At 54.2% G+C, this 25,931-nt stretch overlaps 3 protein-coding genes and 2 non-coding genes across 7 annotated transcripts in view; 4 read left to right on the top strand and 1 right to left on the bottom strand.

The window, feature by feature from the left end:
* Nucleotides 1-1,189: 1,189 nt before the first annotated feature.
* On the top strand, nucleotides 1,190-7,069 carry TSR1 (TSR1 ribosome maturation factor). The gene is made up of 15 exons (XM_061470063.1): nucleotides 1,190-1,342; nucleotides 1,422-1,528; nucleotides 1,729-1,945; nucleotides 2,026-2,160; nucleotides 2,687-3,114; nucleotides 3,366-3,525; nucleotides 3,675-3,835; nucleotides 4,014-4,216; nucleotides 4,635-4,797; nucleotides 4,998-5,108; nucleotides 5,423-5,555; nucleotides 5,925-6,041; nucleotides 6,299-6,439; nucleotides 6,558-6,632; nucleotides 6,707-7,069. Exons 1-15 carry the CDS (start codon nucleotides 1,243-1,245, stop codon nucleotides 6,883-6,885), a joined length of 2,430 nt encoding a protein of 809 aa, XP_061326047.1. The 5' UTR covers nucleotides 1,190-1,242; the 3' UTR covers nucleotides 6,886-7,069.
* On the top strand, nucleotides 4,282-4,374 carry LOC133278223 (small nucleolar RNA SNORD91 family). Its single transcript, XR_009746479.1, has one exon. It is a non-coding gene; the product is annotated as a small nucleolar RNA SNORD91 family (small nucleolar RNA).
* On the top strand, nucleotides 5,588-5,680 carry LOC133278224 (small nucleolar RNA SNORD91 family). Its single transcript, XR_009746480.1, has one exon. It is a non-coding gene; the product is annotated as a small nucleolar RNA SNORD91 family (small nucleolar RNA).
* SMG6 (SMG6 nonsense mediated mRNA decay factor) overlaps nucleotides 6,897-25,931 on the top strand; it is a 106,972-nt gene continuing 87,937 nt past the window's right edge. For 2 of the 3 annotated variants that reach the window (XM_061470061.1, XM_061470060.1), the window contains exons 1-8: nucleotides 9,539-9,659; nucleotides 10,492-12,223; nucleotides 13,126-13,318; nucleotides 14,015-14,125; nucleotides 14,750-14,856; nucleotides 15,930-16,008; nucleotides 16,918-17,028; nucleotides 17,676-17,888. In XM_061470061.1, the coding sequence (XP_061326045.1) occupies nucleotides 9,575-9,659; nucleotides 10,492-12,223; nucleotides 13,126-13,318; nucleotides 14,015-14,125; nucleotides 14,750-14,856; nucleotides 15,930-16,008; nucleotides 16,918-17,028; nucleotides 17,676-17,888 (2,631 nt within the window). In that variant the 5' untranslated portion in view covers nucleotides 9,539-9,574. Of the gene's footprint in view, nucleotides 7,024-9,538; nucleotides 9,660-10,491; nucleotides 12,224-13,125; nucleotides 13,319-14,014; nucleotides 14,126-14,749; nucleotides 14,857-15,929; nucleotides 16,009-16,917; nucleotides 17,029-17,675; nucleotides 17,889-25,931 lie in introns of those variants that run through there. The other variant, XM_061470062.1, reaches the window with a different exon arrangement.
* Nucleotides 7,389-9,469, bottom strand: SRR (serine racemase). The gene is made up of 7 exons (XM_061470065.1): nucleotides 9,298-9,469; nucleotides 9,035-9,170; nucleotides 8,709-8,812; nucleotides 8,517-8,636; nucleotides 8,344-8,418; nucleotides 7,919-8,128; nucleotides 7,389-7,678 (listed from the first exon to the last, which is right to left on the bottom strand). Exons 1-7 carry the CDS (start codon nucleotides 9,463-9,465, stop codon nucleotides 7,481-7,483), a joined length of 1,011 nt encoding a protein of 336 aa, XP_061326049.1. The 5' UTR covers nucleotides 9,466-9,469; the 3' UTR covers nucleotides 7,389-7,480.

Raw genomic sequence — 25,931 nt, 5'->3', positions numbered from 1 at the left:
GAGGTCACTGAAATACCTGTGAGCTTCTGATGTGGATTTGTGGGAATTCTGCTTTTACAGGCCCAGGGCTCACAACAGAGCCCACAGCGCAGCTCAGTGTTAGCTCTTCCTACAAGCCAGAGCAGCTCTCAGCAAGATTCCAGAGATCTGGAAGGGACCCTTCTGGCTGTCTCTGGGTTTCCAGGCTTCTGGATGACTCACTGGGACAGAGGCAGTTCTTCCCCTTGGCAGGAAGCGTCAAACCTTGCTCCTCTCCCTGGTCTTGCTGAAGCACTGAGGTGTAACTAACCCACAGGACTGCTGGCTTTCCTGACTGAGAAGTATCCCAGTTATTCCCTGAGTGCTCTCTGAGTAGCCCCTTTGCATTTGGCAGTGCTATGGGCAATGGACACCCTTTGGAAATGACAGTGGTACAGACTCGTGTGCCAGTGAGTACCTGTGTAGAGACTCAATGACTCCTGCTTCACTTTAGCCATCACTGGTCTCTTGATTTGTGTCATCCATCCTGGCAGGTAGGCCATGCTATGTGAGATGCTTTTAGAGTTTGAAAGGTTCAGCCGGCTTTTAGGGGTAGAAAAGGCTCTGTAAAGAACAGCTCCGGTGTTGCTGCCCCATGCTGATTATCTGCAGGAGGAAAAGGGGAGAGGGGGGAATGATGCCTTGAGTTCAGAGGATCCAGAACCTATAGAACCTGCATTTCCCCCCCATGCAGTCACTGTTGGTAGCAGCTGCCCGGTCTCTCCTTGGCTCTTTGCTTTCCTGGCCCTTGCACCCTGCTGTCAGTGTTTAACCCCGCTGCTCACATGCCTGTGGTTGGGGGGGGGCTTGCAATAACAGGGAACATCACATCCCATGTCCTGGGGGCTTGTCCCTGCCAGGGACGTTCCACCAGACCGGGGTACAGCCACAGCCTCCGGCCTGGGAAGAGCCGCTCTTGGCTGGATAACGAGCGACAAACGGGGCTGGGATGAAGCCCCAAGGGCCAGGCACGTTCCTGCTGCATTCACCTCTATGGAGCGGGGCTGAGCCTCCGCCGCCCTGCTCCTTCCGCCGTGTGTAAGCACCCGTACACGGCGCTAACCAACAACGAGCTCCCGGAGCGGCTCCGCTCCCACCGGGGCTCCTCCATCCCGTTACCTCACGGCGCCACCGCTCCCCTCACGCCGCCATCTTGGTCCGAGGTGCCGGACGTGACGCAAGCGGAAGCCCCGAGGAGGAGGAGGAGGAGGTGGCGGTGGCAGCATGGCGGCGGTGGGCGCGCACCGGCCTGGGCCGCTGAAGCAGCAGAACAAGGCGCACAAGGGCGGCAAGCACAGCGGGGCCTCGCAGCGCCGCGCCGGAGGTGAGGCGGCTCCCGGCCCGGTGTCCGCTCCGGTGTCCGGCTCTCCCCGGCCCGCCTTGACCGTTCTCTTCCCCGCTAGGCCGCGTGTCCGTCAAGGCCCAGCCGCGGCGGCGGCGGCTCCGCGACCTCAACCGGGTGGATCGGCGGCACCAGGCGCTGCAGCTCCGCCGGCAGCGCAAGGAGGCGGTGAGGGGGAGCGGGGAGCGGATCGGCTCCGTTCCGTGCGGGTCCAGCGGGGCCGGTGCGGGTGTCATGGAGGTGGGGGGGGGGATAAGCACCGGGCTCGGTTGGGTTTGGAGCAATGAAGCGTTCCTGGGTTCGGGTTGAGCTGTGGAGGGAGCCGGGAGAGGACCGGAGGGGGGTTCACAGTGCGGCTCTGCCCGCAGGTGATGGCGGAGAAGCGGGGCCTGGGCAGCCGGGAGGGGCCGCCGCACCTCGTGGTGGTGGTGCCGCTGCACTGCAGAGCCGCAGCCCAGGACACCCTGCGCCTGCTGCAGAGCCAGGACTCGGCTCTGGTCCGCCTGGAGCAGGGCAGGGCTGGCGGCTTCGCGCTGCTCTGCCCCCGACTCAAGCAGCGCTGGCGCTTCGTGACAGCTCAGGCAGGTGAGGAGAGGCTGCTGCCGGTGTGGGTCTTGGCTCAGCGCCCCTGCACAGCCCCAGTAACGGAGGTGTTCTACTCGCAGGGGACCTTTACACTGTTCTAGACCTGGCAAAAGTTGCTGATTCCCTCCTGTTCATCCTGGATCCTGCGGAAGGCTGGGATGATGCAGGGGAATACTGCCTCTCCTGCCTCTTCGCACAGGGGCTCCCCACCTTCGGTGAGCAAGTGAGAAACGTTAAGGGCTTCTAACAGGGTGTAGGGTGAGGGGCAGCTTGGTGGAGGTTTACTGCTGCAGTAATTAAATCTCCACGTGTTAATAGGGGATCGGCAGCTGATTGCTGTTTCTGAGCATAGATCAGTCAGGTGAATGCCATTCTTGTACTGCCTTTTGCTGTCACTAACCTGGTTGAGGAGTGCTGGAGATAATAAGGGGTGTTCTAGGCTTAGGCCTCTGGGTGCACGGTGGGGTCAGCACTGCAGTCGTTACCCAGCTGTGCAGAGAGAAGGGATTCAGGCACTTTCTCACTAGTTTGGTTCCATGGTGTCATTTAGTCCCCAAAATCTCATCTCTGTTGAATACTGGATTTCTGCCCCAGTTGTTCTCTTGAACGTGTGAAACTGCCTTTGCCCCTCATGGTGTGAATCTGTTTCTTGTTGATTGCTGATATCTGAGTGTGTGTCGCTTAAAGGGGTTTAAGGTTGATGCTCTCATCCTGACCCCTCTTCCATGCACTGCTCGGTAGCCCTCGCTGTCCCAGGAGGCACTGACTTGCCACCCAAGAAGCGGATAGATGCTAAGAAGAAGCTTTCCAAAGCCATTGAGAAGCGCTTTCCCGAGGCCAGGCTCTTCCCACTGAACACGGAGCAGGAATCCTCACTGCTCCTCAGGCACCTCTCCACACAGAAGCAGCGGCACCTCGCCTTCCGGGACCGGCGTGCTCACCTGCTTGCCCACGCTGCTGAGTTTGTGCCTGCTCAGGAGGGTGACCTGGTTGGAACCCTGAAGGTGTCTGGCTTCGTGCGGGGACAGAGCCTCAACGTGAACAGCCTGGTGCATATCGTGGGGCACGGAGACTTCCAGATGAGCCAGGTGGATGCTCCCCCTGATCCCCTCTCTTTGAACCCCCGAGTGGTTAAAGGACAGAAGAGGAGTCAGGACATGGAGGTGCAGGTGTGTTGGAGGTCAGGGTGTTGCTGGTTGTGTTTAGAACATGGTGTTTCAGAACTTACATCAGGAAAACACAACTGGGTGTATGTGCTCAAGGGGAGGCGAAAGGGAGTAGTATTAGTGCCAGCTCTTGAGCAGAGGTTCCTCACCCACAGCACGTAATGAACATGATACTAAAAGGAACTGCAGTTAAAATCCATTGCCAGCTTCAGTTAGGAGTGTTCACAGCTCAGAACTCTGCTCTTGCCCTCCAGGATGATTCTGTAAATGGGACTGATGAGATGGAGGAAGATGTTAAGGTCCTGATGAAAGCAGATCCAAGCAAGCAGGAGTCCTTGCAGTCAGAAGTGGTTCCTGATCCTATGGAAGGGGAGCAGACATGGCCTACTGAAGAGGAACTGCAAGAAGCAGAGGGTGAGTAGCAACAATACTCCTGTATCTTTCCCTTGTCCCTGTTGAGGGTTGTTAGAAACCCTCGGTTGTTGTTTACACCTGTCCTTTGTAAATGGTCCTGAGGGAAAGGAGAATGATTCCTTCATTAACCATTGGTGGGAATCCTACAGCTTCCCTGAAGGCAAACAGGAGAGTGGTGAAGGTCCCCAAAGGCACATCCAAGTACCAGGCTGCCTGGATTGTGGATGATGAAGAGGGCAGTGAGAAAGATGATGAAGACACTGAAGATGATGACATGGATGAGGATATGATGGAAGAGGCAGTTTCCCAGGTACATCCCAAGAGCTGATGCTGCCGGTGGTGCTGTGGGGTGTTACTGTGTATTCCAGGACAATCCTGTCCCGTTTTCCTCTATGCAAGGGCACCACAAAGAGCCAGAACTTGCCTGGATTTCCACTGTTAGATCTGTCACGTGTTTGATGTTGCTTCTTTGGCTTCCTTTGTGTCAGGAGGGGGAGAGCAGTGGGGAGGAGGAGGAACCTGCAGAGGAGGAGTGTGAGACTATGACCGTTTCTGAGTGCTTGCGGGACGAACAGTACGACGAGAAGGTGGAGGAAGATGAGCAGATGTTGGAGAGATACAAACAGGAGAGGATGGATGAAATGTTTCCCGATGAGGTGGACACACCACGGGATGTTCCTGCCAGGATCCGGTGAGAAACGGGGTGCTCTCCTTGGAGAGGAGCTGGAAAGCACCTTTCTGCCTGGTTTGGTGAGGGCAGGAAGCCTGTGATGTCTTAGCCATGGTGTCTGAACCTGGCTGAAGGACTCTTCTGAAGACTCATTCTTAGGCTCTGAGGCTTCCAGGGGATGCAACAGTTGGGAGGCAGTGGGTGAGCCTGGGCATGGAAAGCTGGGATCTTACCTAGGAGAAGGGAGGAGGATGGCAGAGCCTGGATGCAAGGCTGCTGTTTCTACCTCTCTCTGCACTAAGATCCCTTCTGAGAGCTCATGTCTGCTTTGCTGCCTTTGTCCTCTCCGAAGGTGTGAGTCCATGTGGACCACAGAAGTGGGCTGGCCGCACACCTGGACTGGTGAAGTAATTTGTCTTCCCTGTTATCCCTTCCCTAGGTTCCAGAAGTACAGGGGGCTGAAGAGCTTCCGGACTTCTCCATGGGACCCCAAAGAGAACCTCCCAAGGGATTATGCCAGGATTTTCCAGTTCCAGGACTTCTCCCGGACCAGAAAGCACCTCTTCCGGCAAATAGAGAAGGAGGAGACCGAAGGAGCATCTGTAACTCCCTCTTTCTGATCTCTTCCCTTATTGTGTTCCCTTGTTCCTAACAGGGAGGACGTCTCAGGGTGGTAACTGGGTGGATCTTTCAGGCAGCTGGTTCTCAGCACAAAGCCAGAAGTTCACCCTTTAACCCAGGCACGTTATTCCTGACACTCTTCTGTTAAGAGAACTATTCACAACCAGTCCTCTCCTGGCAGGTTGGCTGGTACGTTACACTTCACCTCTGCAATGTCCCTGTCTCGGTGATGGAGAGCTTCAAAGAAGGGAAGCCCTTAGTCCTGTTCTCCCTGCTTCCACACGAACAAAAGGTGATTAAATACAGTCCTGCTGCTATCTTGCAGCTCCTTGTCTGGTTCCATGGGTTGGAGAGGTTCTGCCTGCGGAGGGATTGGGCTGAAATCTCCCCCTGTTGCATTTTGCAGTAGGACCTTCCCTTTGGTCAGAGCAGGGGTGTTTGGGCTCGAGTGTCTGAGCCTGGCTGAGGCGTCTGCACTGGTAACCAGTGATCCTTTGGGAAGCCATTATCAAGAGCACTCACCTCTGCTGCAGTGTCCCATTGCTTTCTGCTCCAGCATCACTTCCAGCCCTGGGTCAGCCCCTCTCAGAGCTGCTTCTCTTCCAGATGTCTGTGTTGAACTTCCTGGTGCGCCGGCACCCGAGCCACAGCGATCCAGTGAGGGCAAAGGAGGAGCTGATCTTCCACTGCGGGTTCCGGCGCTTCCGAGCATCCCCCCTGTTCTCCCAGCACACCTCAGGTTCGGGAGGGACCACAGGGGCTGGAGTTTCCAGAGGAAGCCAGTGATGTCTTAGCCGTGGTGTCTGAACCTGGCTGAAGGACTCTTCTGAAGACTCACTCCTAGGCTCTGAGGCTTCCAGGGAGGCATTAAATAGTGGGGAGTGGAGGGGTTTGGGACTGGTCCAGGGAAGGGGGTGTCAGGCTCCATGCAGTGAGCTCATAGGATCACCTTCATTCCCAGACATTCATAGTGGCACAGGAGGGGTGTTTGTCACCCCTTTTCTTAAAGCACAGAGCCTGTTTGCTGGGGATAATGGGCTCAATGGGGTTTCCCAGAGCTCTGGTGACTGCTCTTGGCCTGAACTTGATCTTTTCTGGTCTCTCCTAGCCGACAAGCACAAACTGGAGCGTTTCCTGCGCCCGGATGCTGCCATGGTGGTGACTGCTTATGCTCCCATCACTTTCCCTCCTGCTTCAGTGCTGCTTTTTAAACAGAGAAGTAATGGTAAGTTGCTAAGTGCTGATGAGGTAGTGTCTGGGATCAAACATGAGCGAGCTGTTCCCATACCCCATTTACAAGTGCATCTATCCAGAAAAAGGCATCCCCTTCATGTTATTTGAGAAGATGCATGTATTTCCATCCCCGTTATCACTGGCACCTTTGGCTGTCCCTGTTCTGGGGTTGTTCTGGGCCTGGAATCATTTGGGGGAAGGAGGTTTTGATGGGGTAGAAGAGGTGTTATCAGTGATTCTGCCTTGCAGGAATGCATGATCTCATCGCCACTGGTTCTCTGCTGTCTGTGGACCCCGACAGGATCGTCATCAAGCGGCTGGTGCTCAGTGGCCACCCATTCAAGATCTTCACCAAGATGGCTGTTGTGAGATACATGTTCTTTAACAGAGGTACAGCTCTGCTCTGTGTGGTGGGAAGAGGGGATGTGGAAGCAGAACTCCTGTGGGAGCGGTTGTGTTGGTGCAGCAAAGCCTGTTCCTTACCTGCCTTTTGTGTGTTGATCTCCAGAGGATGTGATGTGGTTTAAGCCAGTGGAGCTGAGGACAAAGTGGGGCCGTAGAGGACACATCAAGGAGCCATTAGGTAGGTTTGATTTGGGATTTATCCCTGTGATGCTGGGCAGGAGAGGCAGCTAATGGCCTCTTCTCTGTGCCTAGGAACCCACGGGCACATGAAGTGCCAGTTTGATGGACAGCTCAAGTCCCAGGACACGGTGCTGCTGAACCTCTACAAGCGGGTTTTTCCTAAATGGACTTACGATCCCCACGTTCCGGAGCCTGTGGCGTGGGTGAGGAGCCAGAGCACGCTGCCAGTGCAGGAGGTGGACATGGAATAACTCCAGCGTGGCTGGAGTTGGTGCCTTAGCTCCTCAGCTGCTGTTCTCAGGCCGCGCACAGTGAGGACAGCACTGATGTATGGATGTGTCACTGCTGGGGTCTGTACAGGGGTGGTTCTCTCCCCAGCTGCTGCTCAGGTACCAGCTACAGCTATTTATTTTAATGGAAAGTGTTTTCAAAAACTTCTTAAAGTGCTTCTGTCGTGGTGGAGGCTGAATGGGGAGGCTGTGGGTACCCCCTGCTCATTGGGGCTGTTTTCCCCAGCCACGTGTGCAGGGATTCTGCTGTATGAAGGACACGAGTTAGCTAGAAGTTACTGTGATACTGAGAAAGGTGAAGGGAGGGTGGCTGAGCATAAAGCCAGGGCACTGGGGAGAGGAAAACAGGCCATGCTTTGTTTCCATACCCCCAGTAGGAACCCTTTGCTGCGGAACCAAAGCACCTCCCTGCTGCAGAGACCACCCCCAGCTTCCTTTATCCATCCACAGAACCCTTTCAGACCTTTGGGGCTGTTCTGTCTGTTTTTAGTAGCACACAAACCAGACTCTACAAGCCCAGAGCGAGGCTCCCATCGCTGGAGGCACCGCTCCGTTCTCATTCCGCTGTCCCAGGGCGCTCTGTGAGCCAGGTCAGGGAGCTCAGGTCCACGTTTCCCCCGCACAGCACGATGCAAACGTGCTCCAGATCCCGAGGGAATGCCTGGAACCGCTCCGAGAGCACGGCCGCCACTCCTACGCCTGCTGTTGGCTCAATCAGCAGCTTCATTCTTTCCCACACCAGCCGTGTGGCTCGCTGTCGGGACAGAGCAGCTGCTGTCATTCCAGCAGCAAGGACCGGCTGCTCCAGGGCTGGGGAAGGGGCATGGGGAGAGCAGAGCTTCCGCCAGCCCTTTCCAGCTGGAGATGTGCGTGTTGGACATCTGCAGTGGGGTGAGGGTTGTGCTGCTCTGGGAGCTTATCCCTGGGACAGAGCTGGATGAATGGGAAGAGAATGGATGGAGACAGTTGGGAGAAGGGGACTGGGAATGTTCACCTTGATTTCTTCCTCTGAGACTGTCAGGACATCATCAACCAAGTCCCTGATGATGGGCCACGTGTTGGGGCCGATGTTGGTTCTCACTGCATCTGCGATGGTTTCTCCTGGGTGAGGACTGGGGGTCAGCTCCCCTCTCAGCTTGGACTGGTAACAGTCGTCTGCGTTGCATGGCTCAGCAGCAAACACCTTCACATCTGGTCTGAGAGCCTGCGGAGAACAGGAAGAGCCACCCGGATGAAATTCCTCCGTGTCAGCCCCCTGTTGCTGCTGGTGCAGGGGGTTGCATTACAGCCATGTGGCCCCCAGGGATCCTCACAGCAAGGTCTCTCTGTTTCTAAAGAGAAAAGCTGCTCATTGCTTTGGAACCCTACGCTTCCCACCAGGACACGCAGCCACCGCTTCCCAGGTGACCCGTTGCCTACCTTGATGGCAATTGCTATTCCTGCAATCATTCCTCCACCTCCAACCGGAGCCACCACTGCATTTACCTCGGGTGCCTGTGCAGAAAGGAAGCGTTGATACTCATGTACCCCTCTCTGCTGTGCCCCTGCCTCTGAGGGGTAGGGTCCGGTGTCATGCACTGTGGTCCCCTCACCTGCTCCAGCACCTCCAGCGCGATTGTGCCTTGCCCGGTGATCACTGCTGGCTCCTGGTTGGGATGCACCATGACTCCTCCTGTCTCCCGCACCACCCGAGCTGCTGTCTCAGCTCTGGACTAAGGGAAAGCACAGATGCCACGTCTTGGTCTGGCAGGGCCACGCTCTTGCCAGTCCTCCCCACGCCTTACCTCGTCACTGGGCTCACATGGCACCAGCGTGGCACCGTAGCTGCGGATGGCATCTTGCTTACACTGTGGTGCTGTGTGGGGCACCACGATGTAGGCAGGAATCCCTGTGTGATGAAAGAAGAGGCGAAGCCAACAGCAGAAGAGCTGCATTACTGCTTTGTCACACTGGGGTTAAGGAGAGGGACAGCCCTGCTTACCTCCAGCCATGGCAGAGCTGGGTGCCTGGAGCTCCCTCTGCCCAGCATCCACCTCTGCCTTTACCCTGGCCCCATGCCCGCTGCCTGTCCGCTCCCTGAGCTGGGGCTGAAGGTCAGGACCCACATTACCTTCTGCCTGGGCAGCGCAGGCGAGGGCCTGCCCGTGATTCCCACTGCTGTGTGTGACAACGGCGCGGGGCAGCTCCCCTCCAGCGCGCTCGCTTCCCTCCACCAGGCTCCTGACTGCGTTCAGGGCCCCGCGGATCTGCAAGGACACAGCAGCACCCTCCCTTAGGGTGGGTGACAGCAGACAGCGAGGTTCCTCCATCACCAGAAGCAACCGGTGCCCCGAGGCCGGGGGACGGCCGCTCACCGCCGCCATCCCCGCGCACCTTGAAGGAGCCGGTCTTCTGGAAGAGCTCGCACTTGAAGAGCAGCCTCCGGCGGGCCAGGCGGGCCAGGGCCGCGCAGGTGAGCAGCGGTGTGCGGTGCACCCGCTCCCGGAGCCTCCGCTCCGCCTCCCGCACATCGCACAGCCCCAGGCGGGGCGGCTCCGCCATGTGCTCCGCGGTCCCGGGGCCCCTACGCGCATGCGTCATCCGCAGCTGTTTTGTCCCTGCGCGGCCGCCGTCCGTGCCTCCGCCGGGGCGGGGCGGGGGGGGACGGAAGATGGCGGACGGGCTGGAGCGCGTCCGCGTCTCGGCCGCCGAGCTGCGGGACATGGTGGCGGCGCAGGCCCGCGCTGCCGGCGGCGGTGAGGGCGGGCGGGGACCGCGGAGGCGGGAGCTGGGGACCGGGAACGGGACCGGGCTGGCGGGAGGCGGGAGCCGCCGCTTGGGCCTTCCCCATCCCGACAGCTCCGCTTCCCCTCAGCGGCACCGGCCTGCGGTGAGCGCACGGAGCCCGGCGCCGGTGGAGGCTTTGCCCCGCGGTTGGGGCCTCGCTGCCCGCTCGGGGCTCAGCACCCACCCGCCTCCCCCCGTAGCGGTGGCTGTGGCGGGGCTGAGGGTCGGTGGTCCCGGTTAGTGACAGGGGGGAAGAGCTGAGGTAACGCAGCCTGGCTGCAGCGTAGCGTTCGGTTATGTGTTGGCCAGGCTGCGTTCTCTGACGAGGTGCTGTGTAAATACAGCTACAGGGAGGAGGAGGGAAGCGTTACGGGGTTGCGAGCAAGGGGGGAGGACCCATCTTTGACTCAAACCGTGCCCTGGCTGGCTGGGGGAGGCTCCCGAAGCAGCGGCAACCACTGCTGAAACCTGGAGCAGCAAAAGTGCTCCCAGTACTCGCACACGCGTGCTCGTGTTTCGCACTGGGCTTTGTCCCTTTTCCCCTCTTGGTGGTGCTTTGAGGCAGAAGCTGTGGTGGGACTGTTTTGAGGGTGAATCAGGCCAAGGGTTTGGCCAGCTCTGTGACAGCTTCTCATTTTCTGCTCCTATAAACCTTGGCTTTTAGATCTGTTCTCTTGTTCCTGCCCTGGGGGTGGTAGGTTCTTTGTCTTTAATAGCTCTCCTTGAATATATGTCATTATAGTTGGTTGTTCCTGGCTGGTTTGTGGTGAGAATAACGTTGTTGTGCCTGTTTCTCCTCAGATACCATGAAGGAAGTGAAGGAGCCGAGGCACCGCAAGGACAACAGGCGCCCAGACCTGGAGATCTACAAACCTGGGCTCTCCCGCCTCAGGAACAAACTGGTGCCACCAAAGCCTGGGGCCTCGGAGAAGGAGAGGAGCAGGGAGGGGAGTCCCAGTGACAAGGGAGGGAGGGCTCCAGTCGTGGAGGATTTCACTAAAGGCGATGGCCCCAAGCAGAATGGTCCTTTGCAGGAGAATGAAGAGACAAAAGGTGGTCTTCAGAGCCCAGAGAGCGTGTCCAAGCAGCCAGCCTCGGATGAGTGGTGTCCCAAAGCCACCAGGAGAACCAAGAAGCCAGACCAGCAGATCTACCAGCCTGGGAAACGCCTGCATTCAGCTCCAAAGGAACCATCCCTGAGGTCAGGGACTGAGGAAGTCACCAGTAAGATGGAGCAGCTGAAGGTTGAGAGGGATGAAGAGACCGAGAAAGGGACTGGAAAAGACAACAACAGGAAACCCAAATCAACCAAGGAGGATAGAGAAGGGAGCCAGGCAGGGGAAGGAGTGAAAGCCTCAAGGGGAGAAAAAGGAAGACGACTGGAGCGAGGTGACAGGATGAGGAGAGCAAATGATGACGGCAAGTTGGGCTCTACCAAGCGGTATTCCCGCTCTGACAAGCGCCGGAGCCGGTACCGCACCTGCAGCACGAGCTCAGCTGGAAGCAACAACAGCGTAGATGGAGCCCCACTCGTGGATGGGGTGGAGAGGCACCAGCAGCGTGCCAGAGAGAGGATACGTCCCAGGAAGCAGCTCTCTGCGTCCTCCACTGACTCCCTGGATGATGACCGGATCGATGAGACAGAAGCTTATGTCTCCAGCAGGAATCTGGACAGGAAGAAGCATCCAGAGCAGAGCCGAGCTTCTAGGAGTGAGAGTGAGTGGAGCAGCAATGGCAGGGAAGGGAAGGGATCCTTTCGAGTCACATTTGACAGCAGGACTATGAGCAGGGATGTCAGCCTGACAGACACAGAGAAAAAAAAGCCCCTGAAGGCATTTGGTAGTTGCAAGGACTCTGAGGCTCTGGAGGTGAGGAGCCATAGCAGAGAGCCCCAAGGGAGAGGCCGTGGGATCCTGTTCCTTCCTGCCAACACCGACCTCTCTGCCAGCACCACGGGCTCCCCAGAAGCCGTTCACCCCGGGCCCAGGCTGCTGCTCGGCGGGGCTGGGAGCAAAGGCCCCCGCAGCAGGGGCCGGGGAGGGACCATTCGCAGGCTGTGGGACCCCAACAACCCGGACCAAAAACCTGCCCTGAAGAGCCAGACTGCTCAGCTCCACTTCCTGGACACGGATGATGAAGTGAGCCCCAGCTCCTGGGGGGAAGCCCGCCAGGCCCAGACCTCCTACTATAAGTTCCAAAACTCTGATAACCCCTACTATTACCCTCGTGCCTCCGGTCAAGGCGCTCAGTATCCTTATGGTGGGTACTCCCTGCAGTATCCCATGGGTCCAAGCAATGGTGTGTACCCAGGAGCCTACTACCCTGGTTACCCCGGCCAGGCAGGGCAGTACATGTGTGGCCCACTGCCCCCAGCCCCTTTGAGTCCTGAGATGGAGCAGCAGATGAGGAACTTGCAGCAGCAGGAGCTGAGCAAACACCTCCGTGAGGCTGGGAACCAGGAGCAGCAGCTCAGCAACCTGCTTTCCAGAGACCGCATCAGCCCGGAGGGGCTGGAGAAGATGGCCCAGCTGAGGTGTGTGGCTGTGCTGTAGAGGGAGGTGGCACTGAGTCGTTTCCAGGGTGAACTTAACAGAGCTGTTATCCAGGGAATGGTGTCTCCTTTGGGGGGGTTGATATACTGGAGATGTTGGTGTCTCAGAGACTGGGAGATGGGGTAGTGGCTCAAAAGCTTCTCATGTTCTGGGTCTATTTGTCATGTGTGGGTATTGAAACTGTGGGTGAGCACACCGTTCATCTAGGCTGAGAGCTAAGCTGTGGATGGGGAATGCCTTGCCCATGTTTCAGGGGTATGGAGGAGCAGGACAAGCACCCACTGCAGCTCGTGGGTTCTTTTTGCTCTTGCTGGAGCTGCTTTCTCTCACTTCTAGTGCTCTCACATGCCTTCAATATTTGCTGAAATACTTCTGCTTCCTTACCTGGCCTCAGTTATCTGTCTGATCTGCACTGTGGCCTTCAGGGGTTCTGCTTACAAAGAGATGTGTGGGATTCTCAAGCTGTGTGCCTTTCAAGCACAGGGTAGTGTTGTTCTTGTCACCACTTGATGCTGTGACATACAGTGGTCCAGTGGGAGCAGCCTGGTGACACCAGCTAGTGAGAGGGACCTGCTGTCCCTTTGGCAGAACTGTAGCAGCTCTTCTTGCTCTTTGCCAGGCCCTGATCCATTCTAATGCATGCATACAAGGGAAATGGTCCTTCCAGATCTACCCTTGTGGAGCAGGAAGTGTGTCTGACCGCAACAGCTCCCATTTCCCTGTGGGATATGTGTGGAAGCATCAGTTTGCCGTGGTGGGAGCTGCTGAACTGCTTATGCCTGGTGCTTGCTGGATGAAAAGCTGCAGGTGGCTCAGGACATGTTCCCTGGCAGCTCATGCCTGGGCAGTTGCTGTTGTATTAACTAATTGTGCTTCCCTGTAGGGTGGAGATGCTCCAGTTGTATGAAAGATGCATCCTGATGGATATTGAGTTCTCTGACACCCAGAACGTGGACCAGCTGCTGTGGAAGAACGCCTTTTACCAAGTGATAGAGAAATTCCGACAGCTCCTCAAGGATCCTCAGGGGGAAAATGCCCAAGAAATTCGGAACAAACTGCTCCAGCTTCTAGATGAGGTGAGAGGAGAGAAACATCCCCAAACCCCACAGAAGGTTTGGGATTGGTGGGATTGGCTGGTGTTCAGAACGGGATGGTGTAAGTGGGCAACCGGTGTTCTCAATCCTCTTCATATCGGTGTGTGCCTTAGGCCATCCTCGGACAAGGAGGTTGCTCAGGCAGATGATGGGTTAGTGTGGGACGTGGAGGTCCAGGGGATGTTTGTTACAACTTAAGCCAGGCTTATTTTGGTTTGTTTCATATTAATTAGAAATTGGTTTAAGTTACAATGAGATGAATGCCCTGAAGTGGAAATGAACAGAGGTGTTCCTGGAGATGTTTGTGCCACCTTTATCCAGTGTGCTTTAAAGTCATACTGTAAAACTGTGCAGCTCAGTTTACTCTTTGTAGAAAGTAGGCTGGCAGTTCCATGAGGATGTGTTTTATAGGATTAGATTGGTGGGATGGGACTGCTGGAGGGCTTTAGTCCAACCTCCTGCTCAAAGCAGGACTCCTCACACACTAGATCAGGGCAGTCTTGATATTGCCTTGCTCAGTCTCAAACCTCTGAGGCTGGAAATCCTCCAACCTCCTTGTTCTGTGCAGAGAAACAGCCCAAACCTCAGGGAAAGGGACCTTCCTGCAGGCAGGAATAACGTGGTGGTTTTTTGCTCATCATCAAAGGCTGTAACATCCAAATACTGTGTGTTTCACAGGGCACTTCTTTTTTTGATGGCCTGCTCCAGAAGCTCCAGGTGTCCTACCAGTTCAAGCTGGAGGACTACATGGACGGGATGGCCATCCGCAGCAAGCCCCTGAGGAAGATGGTAGGTTGGCATTCCTGGAGGCTTCTCATCCTGAACAGATGTCACTGTGTTTGCAGGGAATCTTTCTCAACTGCTAAAGAACTTGTTGAACCGACATTGGTGCATTGACATTTCTTAGCTTCCTTTGCAAAGAACTTGGGTTTTGTACCAGCTGAGGGCTGATGAAGGGAAATAAGTGTCCAAAGGTATCCTGGCTTTGCTTTAGATATTGAAATCTCTTATTTCTGCCCATGGGATGCAGACTAATGACCAAGGACAGCCACAGTTGTGCTGCCTCCCTGACACTTGCCAGCACTCTGCCCTGAGCTGGGAGTGCAGGTGTAAGGGACAGCTGGGAAAGGATATTTTAATCCAGCTCCGTTCCCAGAGAGATGTGCTTGTCCAACAGCTGTCCTCAGATTAGTCACGGCCTGAACAGCTCTGTTCTGGAGGGAGATGGGATGTTATTGGAAAAGAGGAGGTGTTCAGGGGCTTGGCTTGCCCCTACAAATGCTGAACCAGTGCCATGGAGCCTTGTCATTTCCTTCTGCTGCCCTTCAGTGTGCCAGGGACCTCCTCTTTGCTCTCTGTGTGCTCCCTGGGGCTGAACGGGTCCCTCGTGCTGTACCAAACGCTGCTTTGCAGGTGAAGTACGCGCTGATCAGTGCTCAGAGGTGTATGATTTGCCAAGGGGACATCTGCAGATACAGGGAACAAGCAAACGACACCGCCAACTACGGGAAGGCGCGCAGGTACGGTGCTCCTCACTGGAGCTGCTCTTCCTCTCTCTGCAAGGGATGTATCTCCTCTCATGCTTAAGCTTGCCTCTAGCCAAATAAGCCTTTCCTCTGCTATTACTGCAGCCCTGGGAAGCTGAAAGGTGTAGCTGAGGCTGTTTTGCTGTCCCAGAGAGTCATCCTCCAGCATGGATGGAGGTTTTTCCTGTGTTGATCCTGCAGCAGGGAGGGTTGATGCTGTTGGGGCTGGCAGAATGGCTGTTGTATTTAGTGGTAGCTTTGCAGCTAGGAGAGATTCCCGTATGTGTCCATATGTTCTGACTGATTCTTGGGATTTTCTGGCACTTGTTGCCTTCTGTCACTGTTTTCTCTGAGGCAAAGACGGGGGGTGTGGGAAGGAATGCAGTGACACAAGTTGAGCCCAGCATAGGGGATGGAGCACTGAAGTCCATGGAAGTTTGGAGAACAGGGCAGGGAAAGCTGCTGATTTTGGAGTGTGTGGGCATTGTGGCGTGTGCTGATGTCTCAGAGAATCTGGAGGGATTGCAGCAGGTTCATGACATGTCTGAACAGTGCTGATGGATCTGTGTGGCATGATACAGGCTGGGGAGTGGATAATACAGTTGAGGGTAAATAGAGAAGACAAGGATGCATGGATGCCTCTTCTCTTGGGATAAGTAAATATCTTGAAACTACAAGAGCCTGAGTATCTTGGGGGACAAGCTAAGGGACATGAAGGGTTTGTTCTCAGCTGCCATGGAGCTAAAAAGGCGCCTGAAAGAGAAATGTTCCCTGAATAGCCTGTTCTCTGTGCCTGAGGCTGCACAGGGGACTGGGTCTGGCTAAATGCTCATCTTCAGGCTGAGCCAAGGGCTGGATCTGCCCTTTTCTTGTCCGTCTGCACCTCCAGGCCAGGCACCAGCTCACTGCCTGTGCAGGCTCTTGCAGGGAGAGGGCACTTGTGCAAAGGGCTTGTTCCCTGTAGGGCTGCCAACAAGGGGAATTCTACACAATTCTACACCAAGCTGCAAGGAAGGCAGCCTCGTGGCCTGTCAGTAAACCTTCCTCTTTGGTTCTTCCCTCTTCAGCTGGTACCTGAAGGCTCAGCAGATTGCTCCCAAGAACGGCCGCCCGTACAACCAGCTGGCACTTCTGGCCATCTACACGGTAAGATGCTCATCCAGGAGGGACAGGGAGAGCCCCTGGGGGCAGGGGGGGTGGGCTGTGGGATTCCATCTGGTGGAGGAAGGTATTGTTTAGGGCAGTGCTCCCAGATGGTTTCTTTTAAGCAGAAGGAAGCTGATGGCAGGATGTGCTGTGTGGGTTCCAGCTGCTGTAGCCTCAGGCAGCTTTGTTAGATACACACCACTCCCTCAGGCTATTGGCGTTGTGGGGACTGTTCCGTGGGCTGTTGAGAGTGCAGATGCTTGAAAAGTGGGTTGTGTTTCAAGCTTTGCATGAGAGTTTTGTGCCCAAGGCCATGCTGTCATGAGGATGCTGTTTGTGTGCAGTGCCTTCATTGAACCTGTGGGCACTGGTCTGAGCAACATCTACATGTGACTTTCATAGGCTTTGTTCTTGCTGGCTGCTCTAGCCATGCAGGAAAACTTACTTCAAGGAGGCTGTGACAGCAGATAATGAAAGCATCAGACTGGGATATGGGCTGACAGGAGGCTGGCAAACTTTCTGGTTTTCCTGCCCCTCTGCTCTTTGTAAAACTCACATGGAGTCATTTCCATATTCATAGTAATGTATTTCCTGAGCTCAGGGATTCAGTATTTATACCTTTGTCCTTTACCACCATGGCTGGTGAGAAACTGGTGTGAGCCTCTGGGTTGATGGCTGCTGTAGAAGCCTCGGGGCTGTGGTGTCACCTGCACTCCCTCAACCCTGGCAATGGGCTTGTACTTTGTGCTGGTAGCTGTGAAAGTGGATGGAGAGCTGAATGTCCTGCTTGTCATAGTGCTTGTTGTCTGTCCCAGGCAGTATTGAGGGACAGGGAAGGCAAAGTCTGAGAGCTTGGCTCTGAATGCCCCAGGGTGAGTGCCAGTTCTGAGTCTGGTTGTGTTCTTGCAGAGGAGAAAGCTGGATGCTGTCTACTACTACATGCGCAGCCTGGCCGCGAGCAACCCCATCCTGACAGCCAAGGAGAGCCTCATGAGCCTGTTTGAAGAGACAAAGCGTAAGGTGAGCCTCAGAGCTGGGCTGGGGAATGCTGCAGCTGCCCATGCAACTGTCCTGAGCTGGGGAGCTGTGATCCAGAGAGAAAAGTGATGGTGGCTTTTGGACTTGGAATCTTCCTTCTAAGAAATTCCGTGTTGGGAGTAGGGAGAGAGGCAGCCTTCAGAACGATGGTGTCCTCCTGCCTCTCCTCACTTGGATTTTGGGTTGTTTGGGCAGCTGAATCTCTTGTTTCTGGGTCACAAACTATAAAACAGCCAAGTCCAGCAAGGGCTGTAGGGTTGCTGTGGTTTGTGGCATGGCCTTGGCATGCAACATGGTCGTTGCCTTATCCCATAGGTGCCCCACACTTACGGGGCTTGTCAAGAGAGGCTGCAGTGCCTTTGTGCCCTAGAGGGTCACCTGAGTTAAAGATACAGCATGTTGGCTGTCACACATCTAGGGCTGGACACAGCTTTTCTTACCCTGGGGCAGTTGGAGTTGAAAACCTCTGACCTGCACTGTCCTAGGGAGTCAGAAACTGAATTCTGGTGCTGTCAGTGAATCACTGTGCTTGTGAAGCAGGGAAAGGGCTGATTTTCAGTGTAAATGAAATGATAGCCTTTTCCTGACCTTTGATCCCTGGGTGATGGGAGTCTGTTCTGCCTACCCAGGCCGAGCAGATGGAGCAGAGGAAACATCAGGTGCTGGATGTGAGCCCCAGCCGGCGGGGAAAGGGCAAGAAGTCCACACTGCGACAAGTTGGAGATGATGCCACACGGCTGGAGATCTGGATCCATCCCTCCCACCCCCGCTGCTCCCAGGGCAACGAATCCGGCCGGGATTCTGAGCAGGACAATGGTCTTGGGAACCTCAGCCCCAGCGATGTGAGTACTGCAGGAGGCAGCAGTTGGCTTTGGTGTCATGTGTTTGGAATGCAGTGGAATGACACTGGATCTGTTTTGCTTTCCTGTTGCTAAATTTTCCAGTGTTTTGGCTTCCCCTCTGGGAGCTGTGCCTGGGTCAAGCTGAGGAGCTGGTGACCTCGTGCCTCTCATGTTTAAGGCATGTTGTTACCATCCGTTTCTTGGCAGCATTGTGCTGGCGTGGCTGATACGGAATAGGAGAGGCACAAACAGAAGATGCTGTGAAATGCCTCTCCTCTGAAGGCTTTAACTTGGGCGAGGTTGCTGCTGGGAAATGAGGTCAGATGCTGAAGACCAGGGTTAACAGTGACCCTGTGAGCTCTAAGGCTTGTTCTGGAAGTGGGTGACTTGTCCCAGCACCACATGGTTGGGTGTTTGCACTGGGAATGTGAAAACCATGGGTTTCATTTCCAGTGTAGGTGTTCTGTTTGCATTGCTGCTTCTGCTGAGAAGGCAGACCCGTGCCTTTCCTTTGCAAGAATGAATCAAGAAGTGACTGAGGGCATCTCTCAGGCTGTTGGAGCTGGGTACCTTGCAGGGGGAGCCCGGGTGAACTCTGTTTGTCAGGCACAGGAATGCAGGCGAAGGCAGTGGTGGTTGGGAGCTCATCCTCTAGGAATCCTTGCACTGCTTTGGCACATGCCTCTTGCAGGAGGACTTGCCAGGGAGCTCTGGGCTGCCTGTCCTAAAATGGCTGTTGAGGATGGGAGTTTAGCAGCACTGGGAAGACCTTCTCTGCATTCTCCAGGGCCTGGAGCTCCTCCGATGCAACCACACTTAGAACTAGTTTGTGACTTCAGCTGGGTGGAACTGGGGTGAAGTCTTGGAGCTCTGAGAGATAAGCTCTGGCACGTTGCTGCAGCATAGTTAAGATGTTACTGCCCTTGGTTGTTTTCCCTCTCCTTCTGGAGAGCTCTGCTTCCTCAGAATCACTGAAGAGAACGTGCCAAGCCTTAGCCTCTCCATAAATCATTGGTAAAGATGCTTTAAGATGAGTGGGTTTGGGGCACTGGGGGTTTCTCTTTCTCCCATATGAGGCAGTGTAGCACTAGCAAAGCCAGGGGGCTGTGGTGTCTCGTCTGCAGTGCTGTGTGCTAGAGCTTGCCCTTGGTCTGTTCCAAAGTGCAGGTTGCCGGCAATGCCTGTACATTATTGTGTCTCATTACTACCATTAGTCTTGATTTTCTCTATTCTCTGAAACGTTGGCTCACGGAAAGCATGAGCTTTCTGATCATGGAGAGGCTGAAATACAATGGTACAAGGGCAGGGGGAGCTGAGGGCCCGGGTTTGGGCAGTGCTGCTTTTGGCAGCCAAGGTGTTTGTACTTCGCTGTGGTGCAGTGCCGCACTTGTGTTGGTGCAGCTGCTGATGGAGCTGTGCCGTGGCCACATCACCCAAGTGATGTGCATTGGAAATGACCAGGTGAAAAGGAAACCTTAAACCTGTGTCCGTGCCAAAGCTCCCGAGCTGTGCGCTGGATAAAGGCAGCAGCGCTTCGGGAAGCCTTGGTCTCCTCGCTCCCTGAAGCTACAGCCTCTCACCCTCGTCCTCACTGCATCTCTCGATGGTTTCGGCTCCTTCTCTGCAGAGGAGCGGCTCAGGCCGTGCGTTGCCGCTGTGTGGCACTGTTTGGCTTCGGAAGGGCCTTGCCTGCGCCAGGGGCAGGCAGCAGCCCTCGTCTGGCAGCACCAGCACCTCTGCCCCACATCCCGCAGCCGGGCGGAAGGGAGCAGCTCTTCTCCCAGGGGATGTGTGCCAGCGCTGACGTGTCGTTTGGGGGAAATGAGGCTAAATGGTCCCTTCCTTGGCAGCTTTAGCCCGTGGGAAGGCTGAGGCAAGCTGTGTGTGTACTGACAGCGTGCTCTGCAGGTAACTCCTCGGACATCAGAAGCAGATAAGCACTGCAGTATAGACCCTCACAGCTCTGGATGTGTGCTGGGCAGAAGTGTGGGAGAGAAGCTACTTGCACCTTCAGACTGCTTCCAGTGACTGGTGGTTTCACTGTGGAGATGCTGCTTTACAGGTGACAAGGGATGTTTCCTGTCCTCGTTGTGCAGGTGGTGAGGTGCCAGTCCTGTGGTGTGGCACATTTGGCAGGGAGATGCTGAGCAGGTACTCCCCCAGGACCTGCTGATGTGCGCATTGTCCCCATCAGCGAGCACAGAGTCTGCTCAGCTCATGCTTGTGAGTCTCCTTTCAGTGCTAACTTGGTTTTTCCTTCTGCAGCCCTCTGCAAAGACACAAACATCTTTATTTCAGGGTTAGTAAGTGAATGGAGTTAGTAAAGCATTGATGGCAAGTCTGCAGAAGGCCAGCTCACCCTGCAGCCCTTGATGTGACAAAGGAAGGTGGTGTGCAGAGCTGGCAGCCTGCCGTGCACTATGTGTTTAGGTAGGGACTTGGCATAGCTGCTGCATTTACAGTTTGCTGTGTTTTTCCTAGGAGGATGCAGAACTGGAAGAACATAGCATCTGTCCACAGTGAGGGGTGTTCATCTCCATTTGTTCCCTTCCTCAGTAACTGCATCGGGCACTGCTGGCTGGAAGGCATGGGGCGGTTTTAAAGCGAGCCGAAGAAATGCTTGGGTTGCAGCCTGGCTGCTTTGTGCTCAGGGTTTTGTCTGTTACACCTGCAGCCTTTGGGGGTTTCACTCTGTGAATGGCTCTTCTCTGTGGTCTCTTGTACGTTGCCTGTTTTTAGGTGTTCAGCGGCAGGAGAGCCCAGGCTGACTGCTTGGTAACATAAGGTAACATAAGGTCCCTTCAGGTGGGATTCCAATGAGAAGTGCAGAAAAGGAGGCTGAACCAGGGAGCAGTTGTGCTGCTTTATTATGAGACATCTGGATAGGGCAAAGGGAGCTGAGGAGCCCAATCTCTGCTGTTTCTTCTCTGCCACTGATTCCGTTTGCTGTGGGTCTGGATTAATCTTCAATCTGATCGTACCACATGCAACCTGCTGCACAGACTGCATTGGGAAAGAAAGCAGGGCAAGTGTGCTGTCAGCCTCTTGAGAAAGTGTTAATATTGCACTGAGTTTGAGATTTTAATCACTCCAGTCAGGAAATGCTGAGTTAAGGTTCCCACAGTTGCTATTGCTACCCATGCTCTGCAGTAGATACTTCCTTGTGTTACCACACAGCCTGCATGCACTAATACAGATCGCTCCATAGCTGCAGCTAAGCTTAGGGAAGAGAGGTTTTCCCTTGGCAAGACAGTAATTGAAGAATACTTCTCTCCAGATGTCTGAATGCTTCAGCATCATTAAGGAATTAAGTCTCCTGGCCCCTCTGTGAGAGGTCAGCCTTGCAGAGCCATCAAAAGTTTGGGAGGGCCACCCAAAAAGCTCTTGGGAAAACTAAGGCCAGATCTGCTCTCTCAGCCTTGAGTGTCCCCTGCAGGAGCCTTCCTGCTCCCCCCAGCCTGCTGGATGAGGGTGGAGGTGTTGCATTTGCTGTGCCCATGGAGCAACAGCCCTTTTGCTGGAGCAGAGAAATTGGGATGGAATCATGAGCTCTGAGGTTCAGTGGGTTTTAACTTCCATTTCTTTACACAGGCTTTCTTCCCAGCAGCAAGGAGTAGGGACACAGTGCATCAGGGTTCAGCAGTAAATGCCACCAGGAGGCCTACAAGGAAAAGGAGGTCAAAGTTTTATCAGTACACTGCATAGAGAGGGTTTCTTCCTTGTTACCTACTGTATTCATCTCACATCTTGCATGTACAGGTGTCACTGAGGTTGTAAAAGCTGTCTTGCTTTATTTTCCTCTGTAGGTCAGGATTCAGCTGACTGGCAACTGCACAGCATCACACACAGGAGTGGTAGTGACCTGTGTTCAGAGTTTGGTGGCCTTGATGTCACTACCTCTGATCCTTAGGAGCAGCTGGGTTGTTTTGGTGTGAGCTGGGCATCTGCATCTACACCGCAGGGGCACCCCTGTTTGCTGAGAGGCGCTCCCTTTGCTCTCACCTTGTAACTCTTCCATCACACATGGCTAGAAATAAGTGACAGGCAGAAGTGGAAATGATGCGTTGCTGGGATTACAGTTGTTCTTCCATATGGATGCATGGATAAGAAGCTGCTTGGGGACCTCCTTGTTTCTGTGGTGTCTGCCCCTAACAATGCTGACAGATTTTGGGAGCATTTCTCTGCACGGCTGGGTGGTTTTTCTCTTCCATACAGCCTTTTGGGAATAATCTCTACTGGTTGATAGTCCAGAGTTCCCTCAGTTGCTCCCTCCATGGTGTCAATGGGCAGAAAGATCCTTTTCCAGACCAGAGGCTCCTAAAAGATAAGCCCAAGCACCTGAAGCTGTGCCTCTGGTTTAGAAGGGCAGCGTGGAAGCGCAGGCTGGTGGTGGGACATAAACCAGGTCTTACAGCAGAACCTTGGGTCAGGCTGCTGTTGGTCGCTGGGAGGGTGGCTTGTGTTAGGTCAGGAAGTTTGTCTCTTCCATAGTCAGGTGCTCTCTAGTGTTTGGTGTGAGTGATCAGTCTGTGGGTGTTGCGTTGTGTTCTGCCCCTGCTGTCAAGAGACGGTGCTGCCTCCCCTCCAGCCCACTGCTTGTGCTGTGTTTCATCCCCACCTCTGCAGCGCTGCGAGCTTCTGCTGAGCCTCCCCTGCGGCGTGAGAACAAGCAGGGAAGCTCTCCGGGGTGGGAATACCAGGCTTACCTTCCTTATTTGTATCCTTTATCCACCACCCACATGAAAAAGCAGCAAAGAGATGTTGCATGCGTTATGTTTGTGCCTGAAGCGGGACTCGAGAGGCAGAAACCTGGAGTTCCCTCTGTCCTGCCGAGGCAGCCTCCTTTCCTCACCCCCCCTCCAAGCCTGCAGGAAGCTGTGGAGTTCGGTTACTCATTCGTGGAGGTCAGGACTAGGTCTGGGGTTGTTTTTCCCTTTGTGTTTAGGAAAGAGTTTACAAACTGCTTTGAGCGTGGGGGAGCTGGTGGCGTGCGAAAGAGGCTTCTTCGCTGCTAGATTCACATTGATTCTCTGCCCTGCCTCTTGTTCTGTCATCTCTTTCTTGGCTGGCAGCGTGAGTACTTCTGAGTGCCTTCCCCAGCCTGCAACCCTTCTGCTTCCTAATACGACCTCGGTCACCAAACCACCTTGGGGCTTTATTTGCACTCGAGCCGTTCTGGTGAGGTTGGTTTCTCTCCCCTCACGCTGAGCACACTTCTCTGCGGAGGAAGTAAAACAGTGCCAGGCTGCAGTTGAAACTGGTTAAACACTAAAACCACACTCCAGGCCTCTCTGGGTTTGAGACGTGACATTCAGCCATGCAGCTTAGCACTGGCTTTTTTTCTGCCCACTGGTTGTGCACCCTCCGTGCTTGCGCTTTGTTTTTCTTTATAAACTCTATTTTTTTTACTGTAAAATGCTGGTAAAAACCTTCTCAGCTGCAGTTTGTGTGTTAATAATTCGATCAGAAATGCTGCTGCGCCTTGCCTGGGCTTGTGTTCTTCCATGGATGCTCAGTGCTGCTCCACTAAAGCTCCTGGAGCTCACGGAGCCTGGTTATTGATTGAAGCCTGTGCATGCGTGTTGTGGAGAACCCACATGTTGCTTTCCAGCACAACTTGACCTCTTGTCACTACCCAGAAAGTGAAGGCTGAGCTATTGGTAAAAGTTTCCAGAAGTTGGTGTTGGTCTTAAAAAAGGAAGGGGGGGGGGGGGGTTGGTGGAAATAGGATCGTGTTAGTGGTTTTATTTAACTGTGAAGAACAAGGCAGGGCCTGATGTTACTTGGATGGGAGAGACACCAACATGTTCTCCTTCCGGTAACAGGCATCTGGTGCTAATGTGTATAGAAGTATGGTGGTGGATCAGAGGTGGGAGCACTATGAGGACATCAGTGAGTTATGCCTGTGTGAGGAGCTCTTCTCTAACCCAGCGCCCGGAGAGGCTGTGGTGAGGGGAAGGAGACTTCAAGTTCCAACAAGCTTCTCATACCCTAAACCCAAGTACAGTCATCCAGAAACCGCCTTTCCCTGTCAGTCACTCTTTCCTCATTTCCTCTCCTGCTGGTGCTGATCAGGCAGGGATTTGTGTGTAACCAAACCCCCCTCCTGCTGCTGCACATCAGCCCTTCCTCGTGGCAGCGGGGTTGATGATCCGTGCACTGCAGAGTGGGGTTGGGAAGGGTGGGTTTGCCCTTCAGACAAGGGTACTGCCAGCATCTGCAGGATGGGTAAAGGAAGTCCAGTGCCTCATGGGAGGGTTGGGAAGTTTCCCAGAGCAGGGTGAAGGATGTAGACAGGGATTTCTCTTGAGCTGCCTTTTTTGTTGTTAGTCTAACCTTGAGCTTTGTCTGAAGTTGGCCCAAGCCAACTCTTCCTGCTGTCTGTTGTATGTTTTTTTTTGGGATGGGCACCACATATTCCAGAGCCAAACCTCTTAATTCTGCCATGGGGAATGTTTGTTTCTCTTCAGTGTTGAATGAGCCATTTCCAGGCTTCGTAGCCACTGTGGAGGTGGGTATTAGGAAAGAAACTTCCTTCCGGAGGATCAGGGAGTGGAACCTGCTGGAATCTGTGTCATTTCCTCTGTCCTTGGCTCTCCTCTTCCTCCCCAGCAGGCTTCACTGCTGTGTAACTCGCAGTGGAGAGGGAGATGCCTTCATGGCATCCATCCCTGTTGGTGAGCATGGCTGGGAGAGCGGGAGCATGAGGATCGCGTGATACGATGCTGTCATCCTTCTGGAAGGCTCTGTCTCTGCTCAGCCTGTTGTCCAAATGTCTTCTCTGTTGGCCTGACTCCATCCTAAGCCTTTCAGGGTTCTTCAGTCTTCACCCTTCTTCATTTGTCACGTTATCTCCTTCCTTCGTGCTTTAACCCCACAAATAATCTATTCCAGTGTAGAACCTACTCAGAGCAGCACTCAGAGCTACACTACCAGGAGATGTCTTCTGACCAGAACTCATCGCACATTTACTGGTGTCAGTCTTCTGTTACCGGAAGGAGATGCTGTTTACTCCTGGCAAACAGTACGTGTTTGAGTCTAAGCTGCTTTTTGTTGATTGGGACTGTTTCAGTGCACAGCATGTGGCCTCCCCGTTACCTGTTGGACAAAGAGCAGCTCTTCCCGGGTCATCTTCCTTTCAGTGCTTAACTAGATCCAGCCTTGAAGAGCCGAGTTTGTATCCTAAATGACCCGCAGCACCAGAGCCAAATTGTGAAGAGTTTTATGTTGAAAGTGAACTTGATATCTCAGCTGAGGACTCGCTGGCATGTTTGCATAGATTCAGAGAGTTTATGGCCAGCAGGGACCATTAGATCATCCAGTCTGATCTCCTGTATATCACAGGTCCTTAAATTTCACCCTGCTACTCCTATATGAAGCCAAATAACTTATGTTTGGCTAAGGCAGAACTTCCAGAAAGACATCCACACTTGAGAATCCACCCTTTTCCTGTGGAGTTTGTTCCAGTGATAACTGCACTGGTTCTGAAACACTTAGGCACAGAGTGAATGTTTCCAGTTCTTGCCTTGTGCTATTCCACGAGTGCAAAGAGCCCTTAAGTACCATGGAGGCACTTTGCACCCTGCCATCAAATCCTTTTTGATACAGTAAACAGATTGAGCTGTTTAATCATTTTTAGCCTTTAAAGCACTTTTATGGCTGGTTTTTGGCCCCTTCCCAAATTTTCAGCATCCTTTTATAAAGAAGAGCACTGGAACTAGATGCAGTACTTCAGCGCCAGCCTCACCAGGGCTGTATGTAGCTGTAAACATGCCATCCAGTGCCTGCCCTCTGCTTGTGCATCCAGGGGATGAGTTAACCCTTTTCACTGGACATTCCATTGGGAATCAAGCCACTGTTGATGCAAAGTCACTACTGAGGCTCTACCAACATCTTCCATCCAGTTCAGTGAGGGGCCCTGAAGCCGCCTGCTTTTTAAAAGGTCAAACAAGTTTTAATGTATTTAGTGGTAATATATTTGTCAAGAATAGCTGAAGGGGTCTACAAGGGTGCTGGAGAGGGACTCTTCCTCAGGGACTGTTG

This window comes from Pezoporus flaviventris, unplaced genomic scaffold (assembly GCF_033815535.1).
Source record: "Pezoporus flaviventris isolate CSIRO_AGI_PZ_B2104156 unplaced genomic scaffold, CSIRO_AGI_Pfla_v1 ptg000063l, whole genome shotgun sequence".
Lineage (NCBI taxonomy): Eukaryota > Metazoa > Chordata > Aves > Psittaciformes > Psittacidae > Pezoporus > Pezoporus flaviventris.
This window is presented reverse-complemented; position numbering and strand designations above follow the sequence as displayed.